This window comes from Scyliorhinus torazame, chromosome 6, assembly GCF_047496885.1.
Source record: "Scyliorhinus torazame isolate Kashiwa2021f chromosome 6, sScyTor2.1, whole genome shotgun sequence".
In the NCBI taxonomy this organism is placed as follows: domain Eukaryota; kingdom Metazoa; phylum Chordata; class Chondrichthyes; order Carcharhiniformes; family Scyliorhinidae; genus Scyliorhinus; species Scyliorhinus torazame.
Genome location: NC_092712.1, coordinates 31,328,079 through 31,345,000, shown reverse-complemented (window position 1 = coordinate 31,345,000; position 16,922 = coordinate 31,328,079). Strand labels below are relative to the sequence as shown.

The window sequence follows — 16,922 nt, the reverse complement described above, 5'->3', positions numbered from 1 at the left end:
AATACCCGTGTGACAAATGTCCTCTGTGCATCACGGAAGGTATTTTCACCCAACGCAAAGTTCCAAGTCAAATATCAAACACTTACAAGTAAATGCTGGACTCGTTGCCTCCGATGTCAGGCGACTGGAGCTTTTGCACCAGAATAAATATGATGCCAATGAACAGGATGAAGTTGACCTGATGAAATAAGCACAAGAAGGGCACGAGTCAGTTTGTGGAACTTTCCCTTGCGCGTGAAGAGTCGCCCCACCCAACCGCCGGCTCCAATCGATAACCAAAACCCAGGTGAACTTTAACCCCCGTGTTGCCACCTGGCCGATGTTCTGCGCGAATGAAGCCCAGGCAGCGCAGCCAGGCTCGAGGGGCCGAATGGCCTACTCCTCTTGCTGTGGTCTTACTGGTTCGGATACAAGGACGTGGACATCGCTGCCAAGGACTGCATTCGTTGCTCGTCCCCCGTCGACCTTGGAACATTGGAGCGGGTGTAGGCCATTCAGCCCCTCCAGCCCGCTCTGCCACTTTACTGGATCATGTCTGATCTTCTACCCCTTATCCTGAGGCTGTGTCCCTGGTTCGAGATTCCACCCCCCCCCCCCCACTATCCCCCCCACCCCCGGACCCCCAATAAGGGGAAACATCCGCAGGGGCTGGTTTAGCACACTGGGCTAAATCGCTGGCTTTGAAAGCAGGCCAAGGCAGGCCAGCAGCACGGTTCAATTCCCGTACCAGCCTCCCTGAACAGGCGCCGGAATGTGGCGACTAGGGTCTTTTCACAGTAACTTCATTTGAAGCCTACATGTGACAATAAGCGATTTTCATTTCACATCCTTCTTGCAATTATTCTGTCGATCTCGATAAGAACTCTGTACATGTCAATAAGATCATCTCATATTCATCTAAACTCCAGAGAATGCAGACCCAGTCTCCTCAATCTCTCTTTGGACAATCCTACCATCCCCAAGATTAGTCTGATGAACCTTCGTTGTACTCCCTCCATGGACAGTACATCCTTCCTGAGGTAAGGGCAGTTAGGTATCAGTCACCTTGCTGTGGGTCTGGAGTCACATGTAGGCCAGACCAGGTAAGGACGGCAGATTTCCTTCCCTAAAGGACATTAACGAACCACGCCAGTAGTTTTACAACACGCCAGTAGTTTTTCGATGAAACCCTCCAGTGCAGAAGAAGGCCATTCGGCCCCTCGAGCCTGCACTGACCCTCCAAAAGAGCACCCTACCTAGTCCACTCCTAGCACCCCACTCTATCCCTGTAACCCCACCTAACCTGCACATCTTTGGACACTAAGGGTCAATTTATCATGGCCAATCCACCTAACCTGCACATCTTTGGACTGTGGGAGGAAACCGGAGCACCCGGAGGAAACCCACGCAAACACGGGGAGAACGTGCAGACTCCGCACAGTCACCCGAGGCCGGAATTGAACCCGGCTCCCTGGCGCTGTGAGGCAGCAGTGCTAACCACTGTGCCGCCATTACTATGACCAGCTATTTAGCCAAGGTTTATTTCATGAATTGAGTTTAATTCCTCTGCTTGCCGTGGTTGGATTTGAACTCTTGTCTCCAGATTGCAAGACCAGTAAAATAACCAATCTGCTCTTGTTCTCCCATGTTCCAACTCAATTTAATTCACTTTTATTATTCATTAGTTAATTTGTTTTTGATTTATTAAAAAACATGTATAAATGTCCGTATATCACGCGTCTGTGAAAGGTTATTCTAGAGAAGGGTTCAGGAATCGACGTGTACTGTGTCTGAGGGATTTTCATTTACCCTTTTGCGGGACATGGGCGAAGCTGACAAGGCCTGCATTTACATCATCCACCCCCAAGGGGGCGGCGGTGGTGTTGTGGCATTTTCACTGGTCGAGTAATCCTGGGACTCCTCCCACCTCACCGGAATCCTTTTCCCCGAAACACAATTTAACGGCCTCTTCGGGCCCAACTTGCCGTCGGGAAGAGCCCGCTGAATCTCGCGAGGGGCCTCTCGTGAGTTTTGCGACGCTCAAAGCGCTGTGCGGGATTTAATGGAGTTTCGAGAGACGTCGCAATCTTGCTTTCGCCTTCACTGGTCGTGATCCAGATCTGCATATTTAAATGAGTGTTAGGCTCATTCTCCTGGTGCCGGGGACCTAACCGGGCAACACGGTAGCACAGTGATTAGCACAGTTGCTTCACAGCTCCAGGGTCCCAGGTTCGATTCCGGCTTGGGTCACTGTCTGTGCGGAGTCTGCACGTCCTCCCCGTGTGTGCGTGGGTTTCCTCCGGGTGCTCCGGTTTCCTCCCACAGTCCAAAGATGTGCAGGTTAGGTGGATTGGCCAAGCGAAATTGCCCTTAGTGTCCAAAATTGCCCTTAGTGTTGGGTGGGGTTACTGGGTTATGGGGATAGGGTGGAGGTGTGGGCTTGGGTAGGGTGCTCTTTCCAAGAGCCGGTGCAGACTCGATGGGCCGAATGGCCTCCTTCTGCACTGTAAATTCTATGATAAATACGGCCAAAACCTGACATAGACTCGCTCCGGTTAAACTGGGCCCTCTGAGACCAGCGTTGATTCTCATTGTCCCTGGCACCCTCTGCCTTCACCAGATTCCATCAATGCGGATCTGCTCTTGAACACTCTGCCTTTGTTGTATTCGTTTAATTTGGGCGTTGTCTGGCCAGGCCAGCATTTACTAATGCCCAACCCTGAGGGCGTTTGAGAGACAACCACATTGCTGTAGGTCAGACCAGGCGAGGACGGCAGGTTTCCTTCCCTGTAGTGACCACATGGTGCTTTACAACAATCGACAATGTTTTCACGGTCACCTTTAGACTTTTAAAATTCTGATTTCCCCATCTGCCAAGGCGGGATTCGACCCCGGGTCCCCAGGCCACTACCCCGGGTCTTTGGATTACTAGGCCGCTCGGCCCCCTCAAGCCTGCTCCGCCATTCAGTAAGATCACGGCTGATCTGATTGTAAGCTATCGCATTTCTATTAGAAATCTAGTGCTAGGAAACAGATAGTTGACAGTAACTTTGAAATTTAAAAAAAAATATTTAAAAAAAAAGACAAATTTTAGTTTTAATTTTAATTAATTGACGCAATGTCAGTTAGAGGGGTGCTGTGCTCTGACTGTGAGATGTGGCAGGTCCGGGAGGCTTCCAGCGTCCCGGATAGCTTCATCTGCAGAAAGTGCACCCAACTGGAGCTCCTCACAGACCGCATGGTTCGGTTGGAGCAGCAATTGGATGCACTTAGGAGCATGCAGGTGGCGGAAAGCGTCATAGATCGCAGTTATGTAAATGTGGTCACACCCAAGGTGCAGGCAGAGAAATGGGTGACCACCAGAAAGGGCAGGCAGTCAGTGCAGGAATCCCCCGTGGTTGTCCCCCTCTCGAACAGATATACCCCTTTGGATACTGTCGGGGGGGATAGCCTATCAGGGGAAAACAGCAGCAGCCAGAGCAGTGGCACCACGGCTGGCTCTGATGTTCAGAAGGGAGGGTCAAAGCGCAGAAGAGTAATAGTAATAGGGGACTCTATAGTCAGGGGCACAGATAGGCGCTTCTGTGGACGTGAAAGAGACTCCAGGATGGTATGTTGCCTCCCTGGTGCCAGGGTCCAGGATGTCTCCGAACGGGTAGAGGGCATCCTGAAGGGGGAGGGCAAACAGGCAGAGGTCGTTGTACATATTGGTACTAACGACATAGGCAGGAAGGGGCATGAGGTCCTGCAGCAGGAGTTCAGGGAGCTAGGCAGAAAGTTAAAAGACAGGACCTCGAGGGTTGTAATCTCGGGATTACTCCCTGTGCCACGTGCCAGTGAGGCTAGAAAGAGGAAGATAGAGCAGCTAAACACGTGGCTAAACAGCTGGTGTAGGAGGGAGGGTTTCCATTATCTGGACCACTGGGAGCTCTTCCGGGGCAGGTGTGACCTGTATAAGAAGGACGGGTTGCATCTAAACCGGAGAGGCATAAATATCCTGGCCGCGAGGTTTGCTAGTGTCACACGGGAGGGTTTAAACTAGTATGGCAGGGGGGTGGGCACGGGAGCAATAGGTCAGAAGGTGAGAGCATTGAGGGAGAACTAGGGAATAGGGACAGTGTGGCTCTGAGGCAGAGCAGACAGGGAGAAGTTGCTGAACACAGCGGGTCTGGTGGCCTGAAGTGCATATGTTTTAATGCAAGGAGCATTACGGGTAAGGCAGATGAACTTAGAGCTTGGATTAGTACTTGGAACTATGATGTTGTTGCCATTACAGAGACCTGGTTGAGGGAAGGGCAGGATTGGCAGCTAAACGTTCCAGGATTTAGATGTTTCAGGCGGGATAGAGGAGGATGTAAAAGGGGAGGTGGAGTTGCGCTACTTGTTCGGGAGAATATCACAGCTGTACTGCGAGAGGACACCTCAGAGGGCAGTGAGGCTATATGGGGAGAGATCAGGAATAAGAAGGGTGCAGTCACAATGTTGGGGGTATACTACAGGCCTCCCAACAGCCAGCGGGAGATAGAGGAGCAGATAGGTAGACAGATTTTGGAAAAGAGTAAAAACAACAGGGTTGTGGTGATGGGAGACTTCAACTTCCCCAATATTGACTGGGACTCACTTAGTGCCAGGGGCTTAGACGGGGCGGAGTTTGTAAGGAGCATCCAGGAGGGCTTCTTAAAACAATATGTAGACAGTCCAACTAGGGAAGGGGCGGTACTGGACCTGGTATTGGGGAATGAGCCCGGCCAGGTGGTAGATGTTTCAGTAGGGGAGCATTTCGGTAACAGTGACCACAATTCAGTAAGTTTTAAAGTACTGGTGGACAAGGATAAGAGTGGTCCGAGGATGAATGTGCTAAATTGGGGGAAGGCTAATTATAACAATATTAGGCGGGAACTGAAGAACATAGATTGGGGGCGGATGTTTGAGGGCAAATCAACATCTGACATGTGGGAGGCTTTCAAGTGGCAGTTGAAAGGAATACAGGACCGGCATGTTCCTGTGAGGAAGAAAGATAAATACGGCAATTTTCGGGAACCTTGGATGATGAGTGATATTGTAGGCCTCGTCAAAAAGAGAAAGGAGGCATTTGTCAGGGCTAAAAGGCTGGGAACAGACGAAGCCTGCGTGGAATATAAGGAAAGTAGGAAGGAACTTAAGCAAGGAGTCAGGAGGGCTAGAAGGGGTCACGAAATGTCATTGGCAAATAGGGTTAAGGAAAATCCCAAGGCTTTTTACACGTACATAAAAAGCAAGAGGGTAGCCAGGGAAAGGGTTGGCCCACTGAAGGATAGGCAAGGGAATCTATGTGTGGAGCCAGAGGAAGTGGGCGAGGTACTAATTGAATACTTTGCATCAGTATTCACCAAAGAGAAGGAATTGGTAGATGTTGAGTCTGGAGAAGGGGGTGTAGATAGCCTGGGTCACATTGTGATCCAAAAAGACGAGGTGTTGGGTGTCTTAAAAAATATTAAGGTAGATAAGTCCCCAGGGCCTGATGGGATCTACCCCAGAATACTGAAGGAGGCTGGAGAGGAAATTGCTGAGGCCTTGACAGAAATCTTTGGATCCTCGCTGTCTTCAGGGGATGTCCCGGAGGACTGGAGAATAGCCAATGTTGTTCCTCTGTTTAAGAAGGGTAGCAAGGATAATCCCGGAAACTACAGGCCGGTGAGCCTTACTTCAGTGGTAGGGAAATTACTGGAGAGAATTCTTCGAGACAGGATCTACTCCCATTTGGAAGCAAATGGACGTATTAGTGAGAGGCAGCACGGTTTTGTGAAGGGGAGGTCGTGTCCCACTAACTTGATAGAGTTTTTCGAGGAGGTCACTAAGATGATTGATGCAGGTAGGGCAGTAGATGTTGTCTATATGGACTTCAGTAAGGCCTTTGACAAGGTCCCTCATGGTAGACTAGTACAAAAGGTGAAGTCACACGGGATCAGGGGTGAGCTGGCAAGTTGGATACAGAAGTGGCTAGGCCATAGAAGGCAGAGAGTAGCAATGGAGGGATGCTTTTCTAATTGGAGGGCTGTGACCAGTGGTGTTCCACAGGGATCAGTGCTGGGACCTTTGCTCTTTGTAGTATATATAAATGATTTGGAGGAAAATGTAACTGGTCTGATTAGTAAGTTTGCAGACGACACAAAGGTTGGTGGAATTGCGGATAGCGATGAGGACTGTCGGAGGATACAGCAGGATTTAGATTGTCTGGAGACTTGGACGGAGAGATGGCAGATGGAGTTTAATCCGGACAAATGTGAAGTAATGCATTTTGGAAGGTCTAATGCAGGTAGGGAATATACAGTGAATGGTAGAACCCTCAAGAGTATTGAAAGTCAAAGAGATCTAGGAGTACAGGTCCACAGGTCATTGAAAGGGGCAACACAGGTGGAGAGGGTAGTCAAGAAGGCATACGGCATGCTTGCCTTCATTGGCCGGGGCATTGAGTATAAGAATTGGCAAGTCATGTTGCAGCTGTATAGAACCTTAGTTAGGCCACACTTGGAGTATTGTGTTCAATTCTGGTCGCCACACTACCAGAAGGACGTGGAGGCTTTAGAGAGGGTGCAGAAGAGATTTACCAGAATGTTGCCTGGTATGGAGGGCATTAGCTATGAGGAGCAGTTGAATAAACTCGGTGTGTTCTCACTGGAACGACGGAGGTTGAGGGGAGACCTGATAGAGGTCTACAAAATTATGAGGGGCATAGACAGAGTGGATAGTCAGAGGCTTTTCCCCAGGGTAGAGGGGTCAATTACTAGGGGGCATAGGTTTAAGGTGAGAGGGGCAAGGTTTAGAGTAGATGTACGAGGCAAGTTTTTTACGCAGAGGGTAGTGGGTGCCTGGAACTCGCTACCGGAGGAGGTGGTGGAAGCAGGGACGATAGGGACATTTAAGGGGCATCTTTACAAATACATGAATAGGATGGGAATAGAGGGATACGGACCCAGGAAGTGTAGAAGATTGAAGTTTAGTCGGGCAGCATGGTCGGCACGGGCGTGGAGGGCCGAAGGGCCTGTTCCTGTGCTGTACATTTCTTTGTTCTTTGTTAACCTCAGCCCCATGTTCCTGCCTCACCCCTGATAACCGTGTCGGGCAGGCATCTATCTAGCTCTGCCTTCAGGGTATTCAGTCACACTGCCTTCATCAAAGACCCGCTGAGAGCCAAGATTTCTCTTCACCTCCGTCTTTGAATGACCCTTGTTTTTAAACTGTCCCCCCCCCCCCCCACCCCCACCCCCGTGTTCTCGGGGAACGTGAAGAGAATGGCTGAGCGGATTCCTTTAATAGGAGGCCCCAGTCCTTCCAGCTTGGTATCTTTACCATGATTGAGGCGATGACTGGGCCTTTGATAATCCACCACAGGGCTCGGTGCTCATTGGTCTCCCAGCAGCTGGAAGGAGAGGAAAGGACAACGTGTTACTCAGAGCAGGGCAGGGCTGCCGTGGAACAAACTGGACGACACCAACACACAGCAGGTCGACGTCCAACGGAAGGCAGGCCTATTTACAACGGTCGGCATCTGGCAGCACCTCACTCCCAGTGCAGTCCGAGCTGGGAGGACGTATCTCCCCAGGCCCTGATCGGGGCCTCCTTTTACCCCCTGCTCACAACGAGCCCCAAGGTGGTAGGCCTCGGCCCCTGCCTGGGCAGCTCGTGGTCCACGGCTCCCACGGGGAGATCAACGATGGTTTCCTCACGGGGGTTATGACATGGACCCTTCACTCCTTTCGCACACACCCTCCCCTCTCCCACACACACGCGCACACGCACACATACATACGCCTCCACGCCCATCAGATGGAAGATGAAAAACGCACCCGGAATCATCGAAATGAAGTCTCAGCACTGTCCACACTGTCACGCAGATGGTGGGGGTGCCTGCAAGATAAAAACAACCACAAGCACAATTTTCTTTACCACTTCAAGATACACATTTTCTTTTCGTCGGCCCTGATTTTTCAATTATTCTTACTTTGCGTGAGGAAACTGGGCTCAGGGGAGGGGGGCCAGTGGTGGGGAGGAGGAGCGGGGCGGGGGGGCATCAGTGGGTATCTGCTGCCACCTGGTGTCGGTCAATCACACTGCACCTGAGCGCTCACGTTTACAAAAAAGTCGAAATTTATTTATATGGGGCCGAGCATAACCTCAGGCCGTCCCCAAAGCCCTTTACAGCCACTGGGGTATTAAGGGAGTGAAGTCACTGTCGCACTGCAGGAAACGCTTGTGGTAAACCACTGTTGCACCTGTATTAGGTGATGTACGGTAGGACCTGTACTACAGGTTTGCCGGGAGTCCCTGCCCTCTGGCTCCGCCCAAGAGGCGGGGTATAAATATGCGTGTCCTCCAGCCAGCAGCCATTTCGCCAGCTGCTGCGGGAGGCCACACATCTGATAGCAATAAAACCTCAGTTGGATTCAACTATCGTCTTTGTCCAATTGATCGTGCCTCAACGCTGCAGCCAGTTTGTGCACAGCAAGCCCCCGTAAACAGCAAGGTGATGAAGCCTAAACTGTTTCTGTGGTATGGCACGGTCCAAGTCGAGGTCCAAACCTTGGCCAGGACCACAAAGAGGATCTTCCACCGGGAAGCGGGGGTGGGGTGGGCACGTGGGGCCTCGGTTTAATGTCTCATCCAAGAGACGGCACCTCCGGCAGTGCGGCACTCCCTCAGTAGCCTAAACGTCGGTAGTCAGCTCCCGGAAGTCACAACCGATCACCTGTCGCTAGTAACTTGTGTGATAATCTGAAATATAAAATATTTGGTGCCTTCCTATTTTTACTCAGAAACAAGCCCTTTGACCCAACTCATCTATGTCGGTGTTTATGCTACCCCCCCCCCCCCCCTCCACCCCCCAAGCCACTAACCTCACACCCCTTACTTTAGCATTGTTCATAGAATCTACAGTGCAGAAGGAGGCCGTTCGGCCCATCGAGTCTGCACCAGCCTTTGGGAAAGGTCACCCTCACACACCCACCCTATCCCCATCATCCCATAACCCAATAACCCCACCCAACCTTTTTGTTTTTGGACACTGAGGGGTAATTTAGCATGGCCAATCCACCTAACCTGCACATCTTTGCACTGTGGGAGGAAACCGGAGCACCCGGAGGAAACCCGCGCAGGCACGGGGAGAACTCACAGACCCAAGCCGGGAATCGAACATGGGACCCTGGAGCTGTGAAGCAACGGTGCTAACCACTGTGCAGCCGTGCTACCCCCTTGAAAAGGAGACATGTGGAAGCTTTTTGTCTTGTGTGCCTCAGGACACTTTGCATGAATACCAGTATAAGGGGAAGACAAAAATTCATACTGTGTGGTCGAGGCGTCGCCATGGAGAATGCACTAGTTGATCGTGATTGACAGTTAACTGCCAAGCTTTGTTTAAATTATTTGTTATATTTATTGAGGAAAAGCCATAGATCCAGTATGATAGAAAGCTTGGTGGTGCAGTCAACAGTATGGGCAAGAACATAAGAGGCATTGGTAGCTGAAAAATGGTGGCAGTATTATTTCAACGAAGTAAATGTGACAGCGTCAAGTATAAAAGCAAAATAGATCAGAGTATTGTTCAAATGGTGAATGGTTACACGCAGTGGAGAATTTTGGGATCAGTTAGAGAGATCACGACAAAGAATAATCAGAAAGGCAAATGCAATACAAACCTTCACAACCAGTTGACGTTCTGCCAGAATTACCCAGTTTCTCACCTTATTACAGCCGTGATCCAAACATAGACAATTGAACTCCAGAGGTGAGGTGAGACTGTCTGCCTGCCCTTGACATCAAGGCAGCATTCGATCGAGTATGGCATTAAGGAGGGAGCCTGAGCTAAATTGGAGTCCATGCGAATCAGGGATTGGAGTCATGCCAGGCACAAAGGAAGATGGTTGTGGTGGTTGGAGGTCAATCATCTCAGCTCCAGGACATCACTGCAGGAGTTCCTCAGGGTAGTGTCCCAGGCCCAAACATCTTCAGCTGCTTCATCGACGACCTCCCTTCCATCGCAAGATCAGAAGTTGGGATGTTTTCCGATGACTGCACAATGTTCAGCACCATTCGCGCCTCCTCAGATACTGAAGCAGTCCATGTCCAAATGCAGCAAGACCTGGACCATATCCAGGCTTGGGCTGACAAGCGGCCAAGTTACATTCATGCCACACAAGTGCCAGGCAATGACCATCTCCTACAAGAGAGGGTCTAATTGGATTTGTTTATTGTCACGTGTACCGAGGTACAGTGAAAAGTATTTTTCTGCGAGCAGCTCAACAGATCATTTAGTACATGAGAAGAAAAGGGAATAAAAGAAAATACATAACAGGGCAACACAACATATACAATGTAACTACAAAAGCACCGGCATCGGATGAAGCATACAGGGTGTAGTGTTAATGAGGTCAGTCCATAAGAGGGTCATTTAGGAGTCTGGTGACAGTGGGGAAGAAGCTGTTTTTGAATCTGTTCGTGCGTGTTCTCAGACTTCTGTATCTCCTGCCCGATGGAAGAAGTTGGAAGAGTGAGTAAGCCGGGTGGGAGGGATCTTTGATTATGCTGCCCGCTTTCCCCAGGCAGCGGGAAGTGTAGATGGAGTCAATGGATGGGAGGCAGGTTCGTGTGATGGACTGGGCGGTGTTCACGACTCTCTGAAGTTTCTTGCGGTCCTGGGCCGAGCAGTTGCCATACCAGGCTGTGATGCAGCCCGATAGGATGCTTTCTATGGTGCATCTGTAAAAGTTGATAAGAGTCAATGTGGACATGCCGAATTTCCATAGTTTCCTGAGGAAGTATAGGCGCTGTTGTGCTTTCTTGGTGGTAGCGTCGACGTGGGTGGGCCAGGACAGATTTTTGGAGATGTGCACCCCTAGGAATTTGAAACTGCTAACCATCTCCACCTTGGCCCCGTTGATGCTGACAGGGGTGTGTACAGTACTTTTCTTCCTGAAGTCAATTACCAGCTCTTTAGTTTTGCTGGCATTGAGGGAGAGATTGTTGTCGCTACACCACTCCACTAGGTTCTCTATCTCCCTCCTGTATTCGGACTCATCGTTATTCGAGATCCGGCCCACTATGGTCGTATCGTCAGCAAACTTGTAGATGGAGTTGGGACCAAATTTTGCCACGCAGTCGTGTGTGTACAGGGAGTAGAGTAGGGGGCTAAGTACGCAGCCTTGCGGGGCGCCGGTGTTGAGGACTATTATGGAGGAGGTGTTGTTGTTTATTCTTACTGATTGTGGTCTGTTGGTCAGAAAATCGAGGATCCAGTTGCAGAGTGGGGAGCCAAGTCCTAGGTTTTGGAGCTTTGATATGAGCTTGGCTGGGATTATGGTGTTGAAGGCGGATCTGTAGTCAATAAATAGGAGTCTGATGTCGGAGTCCTTGTTTTCAAGATGCTCTAGGGATGAGTGTAGGGCCAGGGAAATGGCATCTGATGTGGACCGGTTGCGGTGGTATGCGAATTGCAGTGGATCAAGGCGTTCTGGGAGTATGGAGATGATGCGCTTCATGACCAACCTCTCGAAGCACTTCATTACGACTGAAGTCAGGGCCACTGGACGGTAGTCATTGAGGCACGTTGCCTGGTTCTTCTTTGGTACCGGTATGATGGTGGTCTTCTTGAAGCAGGTGGGGACCTTGCAGTGGAGTAGGGACAGGTTAAAGATGTCCGCGAACACCTCTGCCAGCTGGTCCGCGCAGGCTCTGAGTGCACGACCAGGGATCCCGTCCGGGCCCGTCGCCTTCCGAGGGTTCACTTTCAGGAAGGCCGATCTGACTTCGGAAGCTGTGATGGTGGGTATGGGTGAATTATGGGCTGCTGGGGCACTCGACAGCGGATTGTTGGTTACCTGCTCGAACCGAGCATAGAATGCATTGAGTTCATCGGGGAGGGGTGCGCTGCTGCCAGAGATACTGTTCGGCTTCGCTTTGTAGCCCGTTATGTTGTTTAGTCCTTGCCACAACCGCCGAGAGTCTGTCTGTGACTCTAGCTTGGTTTGATATTCTCTCTTGGCATCTCGGATGGCTTTGCGGAGGTCGTACCTGGATTTCTTGTATAGGTCAGGGTTGAACGCCTCAGATCTGTCCTTCAGCAGGCAGTCAATCTCGCGATTGAGCCATGGTTTCCGGTTGGGGAACACACGTACTGCTTTCTTTGGCACGCAGTCGTCCACACATTTGCTGATGAAGTCTGTGACGGTGGTGGCATACTCATTTAAGTTGGTCGCTGAGTTCTTAAATATGGACCAGTCCACTGTCTCTAAGCAGTCACGCAAGAGCTCTTCTGTCTCCTCGGACCAGCACTGCACAACCTTCTTAGCTGGATTCTCCCGCTTGAGTTTCTGCTTGTATGCCGGGAGAAGTAACGTCTTATGGTCTGATTTCCCAAAGTGCGGTCGGGGGATGGAACGGTAGGCGCCCTTGATTTTTGAGTAGCAGTGGTCAAGAGTGTTGTCGCCCCTGGTGGGACAGGAGATGTGCTGGTGGAATTTTGGCAGGACACTCTTGAGATTGGCCTTGTTGAAGTCTCCGGCCATGATGAACAAGGCCTCCGGGTGTTCTGTTTCGTAGTTGTTTATTACTGTTTATAGTTCATCCAGCACCTTCCTCACTTCTGCCTGGGGTGGGATTTAGACCGCTGTGATAATGGCTGAAGTGAACTCACGTGGAAGATAATATGGGCGGCACTTCACGGTCAGGTATTCCAGGTCTGGGGAGCAGGAGGTCGCCAGGGTCGCCACATCCAAGCACCAGGAGGAGTTGATGAGGAGGCAAACCCCTCCACCCTTCGCTTTGCCTGATGATGCCGTGCGGTCCGCCCGGTGAATTGAGAAGCCTTCAGGTTGTATGGCACAGTCTGGTGAGGCGGGGGTGAGCCATGGCTCTGTGAAACAGAGCACACAGCAGTCTCTTACTCCCTCTGAGAGGTAAGTCTGGCGTTAAGTTCATCCAGCTTGTTTTCGATCGCTTGGACGTTTGCCAGGAGTATGCTGGGGAGAGGGGTCTTGAAACCGCGTTGCTTCAGTCTAACCTGCAGACCGCCGCGTTTCCCTCGCTTCCTTGGGCGGCGGCTGCGGCTGGACGATCCTGGGATCCGATGGGAGACGTCAGCTCTTGTGGAAGGTAGGTGGTCGCGTCTGGCGGGGTCCGGGGCACTGGCGGGGACCAGGGCGCTGTTTACGTATCTGGGGTCGCGTCTGGCAGGGTCCCGGGCACTGGTTGAGGTAGAGGGGTTGCTAGGGGGGCATGTTTGCGATCCGGATGGGTCCCGGCGTTCTGCGGGCGCGCCGGACATTCAAGAGCCGGACGTCGCCCCTTGACATTCAATGGCATTGCCATCGCTGAATCCCCACAATCAATTACCATTGATCAGAAACTGAACTGGACGAGCTATATTAATACTGTGGCTACCAGGGCAGGTCAAAGGCTAGGAATCCTTTGCCAATACCTCACCTCCTGACCCCTAAAAGCCTGTCCACTTCGGACAAGACACAAGTCAGAGGTGTAATGGAATATTCTCCACTTGCCTGGATGAGTGCAGCTCCCACAACACTCAAGAAGCTCAACACCATCCAGGGAAATGCACCACCTTCAATATTCATTCCTGGACGACCCCCCTACAAACCACTCACCATCCCGACTTGGAAATATACCGGCTGTTCCTCCACTGTCGCTGGGACAAAATCCTGGAACTCCCTCCCTAACAGCACAGTGGGTGTACCTACACCTCAAGGACTGCAATGGTTCAAGGAGGCAGCTCACCGCCACCTTCCCGAGGGGCAATTAGGGATGGGCAATAAATGCTGATCTGGACAGTGGGCGCCCAGATCCTGTAAAGGGGATAAAATATCAAGGGGAACAGATTTTGCGACATGGCCCTGGTTGAACAACATCAGGAACATCATGTTCAGTTCTGGGCAGCGCCCCTTCGAAGGAAAGGCTAGAGAAGATCAGGAATGTTACTTTTCGGATAGAATTCTTCTGAAGCTCGCCGTCACAGCATGGGGTCACCTGGCAGAGGTTGTTTCTCTTAGCGTTCTCTCTCTGGAGAAACATGAAGAATTCCTTGAAATGTCGCGTCTCCTAGCTTAGACTTCCGTGTTGGCACTGGGAAGATGGAGGAAGACGTGGCGGGACAGGCAGCAGCTTCCCAACGCTCTGATGGAAGAACAGAATTCTGCTGTCACAGTCACACACACACACACATCCACACTGTATGACTGCTAAAGCTGTAATTAAGGGTTGTAAAGTGTGAGGTCATGGCTGATTCTAACCCTTTGCTTGTTTATGGAGAACTAATGGAACCGTGTTTCGATTGCTGGAGATTCCCCGGAGTAGGCGATTTATGAGGGGTTGCATTTAGTCCTAGCTTAGCAGGTCATGTGGTACCTTAGTGGGATACAGATGATGTAATTGATGTGAGGAGCCAGGTCTGCCCGTAGTTTTTTTAGTTTGCCATAGGAAACTTTTATAAAAATATTTATAGTGAAGTCTAGGGTATAAGTTTAAGTATTTCCTTGTTTTTAAGAACTGTTTAACTGATGATTGCTCATACACTGCCGGAAAGGATGTCCCGAAGCGTGGTACTTTGGCGAGATCATGCAGACACTGCGACAACGAATGAACGGACATCGCGCGATAATCACCAGGCAGGAATGTTCCCTTCCAGTCGGAGAACACTTCAACAGTCAAGGGCATTCAGCCTCTGATCTCCGGGTAAGCGTTCTCCAAGGCGGCCTTCAGGACGCGCGACAACGCAGAATCGCCGAGCAGAAACTTATAGCCAAGTACCGCACACATGAGTGCGGCCTCAACTGGGACCTGGGATTCATGTCGCATTACATTCATCACCCACCATCTGGCCTGCAAAATCCTACCAACTGTCCTGGCTTGACACAATTCACACCTCTTTAACCTGGGGTTACCCCATCTCTGGATCTGTAAAGATTTAATCACCTGCTAATGCTCGTATTCCACGCATTGTCTGGTATCTTGGAATCTGTCTATGTATACGTTTCTGGAACATACCTCTTCATTCACCTGAGGAAGGAGCAGCGCTCCGAAAGCTAGTGACATCAAAACAAACCTGTTGGACTTTAACCTGGTGTTGTAAGACTTCTTACTATAGGATTTTAAGTTGAACAGCAGTTTGGCCAACTGCTGTCAGATTGATCAGAAGATTCTGACAAGAGAGGATTTTCAGGTTAACCCTGAAATGAACTTTCTCTCCAAAGTCTCTACACAACTGAGCAAGGAAACCTGTTTTGCTAACTTTATTTTAAAGTGGTATTTGAACTGTATTGGGTTGCTTGGTTGAAATATTTATAAGAAGTCTAGGGTATAAGTTTAAGTATTTCCTTGTTTTTAAGAACTGTTTAACTGATGATTGTGAAGCTATTTCTTCGACATGGATAGTTCTGTGTTTAAATTAAAGTTTGTTTAAACATAAAAGTTGCCGATTAGTCAGTCACCACTGCTGGGATGAAGCATCCTTTCCTCACAGTTTTAACAAATTTTTAAAAAGCGTTTGGAGTTCTTGTCCGGCTCTGAACAAACGCTGGGGTCTGGACTGGAATCTTAACACCATCTCAGTCCATTAAACATCGCCTGTGAGTTCTCAACCCTCGATTTTGGGTAAGTGTCACTCTCGAAAACCGAAAGCCTACAGAAAGGATTGTGGCACAGATTTTACTGGAATGTCATTAAAGCTACAAGGGTTAGAAGAGGAGAAGAGATGATAGAATCCAGGCTGCACTGGCTGGAATATAAGAGGTTCTGGAATGATTTCCACGAGGAATTGAGGATTTTGATTGGAGTTGATAAAATAGAGATTCCCCTCCTGATTAAAAGCCTATCGATCACAGCCTGGAAAATGTTCACGGACTCGGCCTCCACGACTTCCTGGGGTCAAGAATTCCAAAGATTCACCATTCTGAGAGAAGAAATTCCTCATCAAATCCATCTTCAATGAGCACACCCTTATTCTGCGACAATACCCTCCGGTCCTCCACTCTCTGGAGTGGAAACATCCCCCCAACACTTACCCTGTCTAACCCCCCCCTAAGAATCTATTTTTCAATCACATCACCTCTCGTTCTTTTGAATGCCAAGGGGCACAGACCCAACCTGTTTAACCTGCAGTGGTTGTGCCGTGCAACATGGCGACGGTTGCGTTCCCCGCTGGACCTGCCCTCGCCCCCCAGCCTTCGCCGAAGCCCCCCTGGCCAGCGTCACGGCCCCCCCCCGACTGTGATGGCGCTGGACAGTCCGCAGCCGCCACTCGAGGTTGACGAAAACTGAGAGCACACGTGTCCCACGCAGTCGGGAAGTCGGCCCACCCGGGGGGGGGGGGGCGGAGCATCGGGGGAGGGCCTTCAGGTGAGGTCCTGAGGCCGTCCCAACGGCGTGCGGCACGCCCCGCGATGACGGCGCTTGGGAGGGGGCGGGGCTTCCGTAGACAAGCGCCGCCCCCGATTCCGCCGTCAAAGGGATTCCTCGGCCAATCGCCAAACGCGATATCGGCGACGGGCAGCGCAGAATCCTGCCCTAACGTCTCCCGTAGACTCGCTCAGACTTTCACGACAGCAAAACTGGCGCCGAACCTGGACTGACTCCGCTACCGCCGAGGGGCCAGCACCGGAGCCGCGTGGAACACAATCGACTCCGATGAGAAACGGTGCGGGATTCGCCGGGTCCGTGATCGACACTCGGGAGGCTGACAAGCTGCAGCCGCACAGACACATTACACTCCCCACACACACTCATCCCGGCCAATAAGGTGCCACTGGCTGTGCTGGAGCCCGCCCGTACAGCTGATGGGTCGGCTGGGACCAGAGGGCACCTGGGGGGGTGCCCTGGGGGGTCACCTATATGACCCGTGGCACTAGGTTCACAGTGGGCTGTGTGCCGTGTGCGCAGCCGCGTGGCTGCCTTATCGGCTGCGG

At 51.0% G+C, this 16,922-nt stretch overlaps 1 protein-coding gene across 5 annotated transcripts in view; it reads right to left on the bottom strand.

Moving 5' to 3' along the window:
* LOC140424736 (pituitary adenylate cyclase-activating polypeptide type I receptor-like) overlaps nucleotides 1-16,922 on the bottom strand; it is a 311,016-nt gene that overhangs the window by 77,077 nt on the left and 217,017 nt on the right. For all 5 annotated transcript variants that reach the window (XM_072508082.1, XM_072508080.1, XM_072508083.1 and 2 more), the window contains exons 9-11: nucleotides 7,806-7,866; nucleotides 7,309-7,378; nucleotides 87-178 (exon numbers count right to left, since the gene is read on the bottom strand). In XM_072508082.1, coding sequence (XP_072364183.1) covers nucleotides 87-178; nucleotides 7,309-7,378; nucleotides 7,806-7,866 — 223 coding nt within the window. The remainder of the gene's footprint in view (nucleotides 1-86; nucleotides 179-7,308; nucleotides 7,379-7,805; nucleotides 7,867-16,922) is intronic.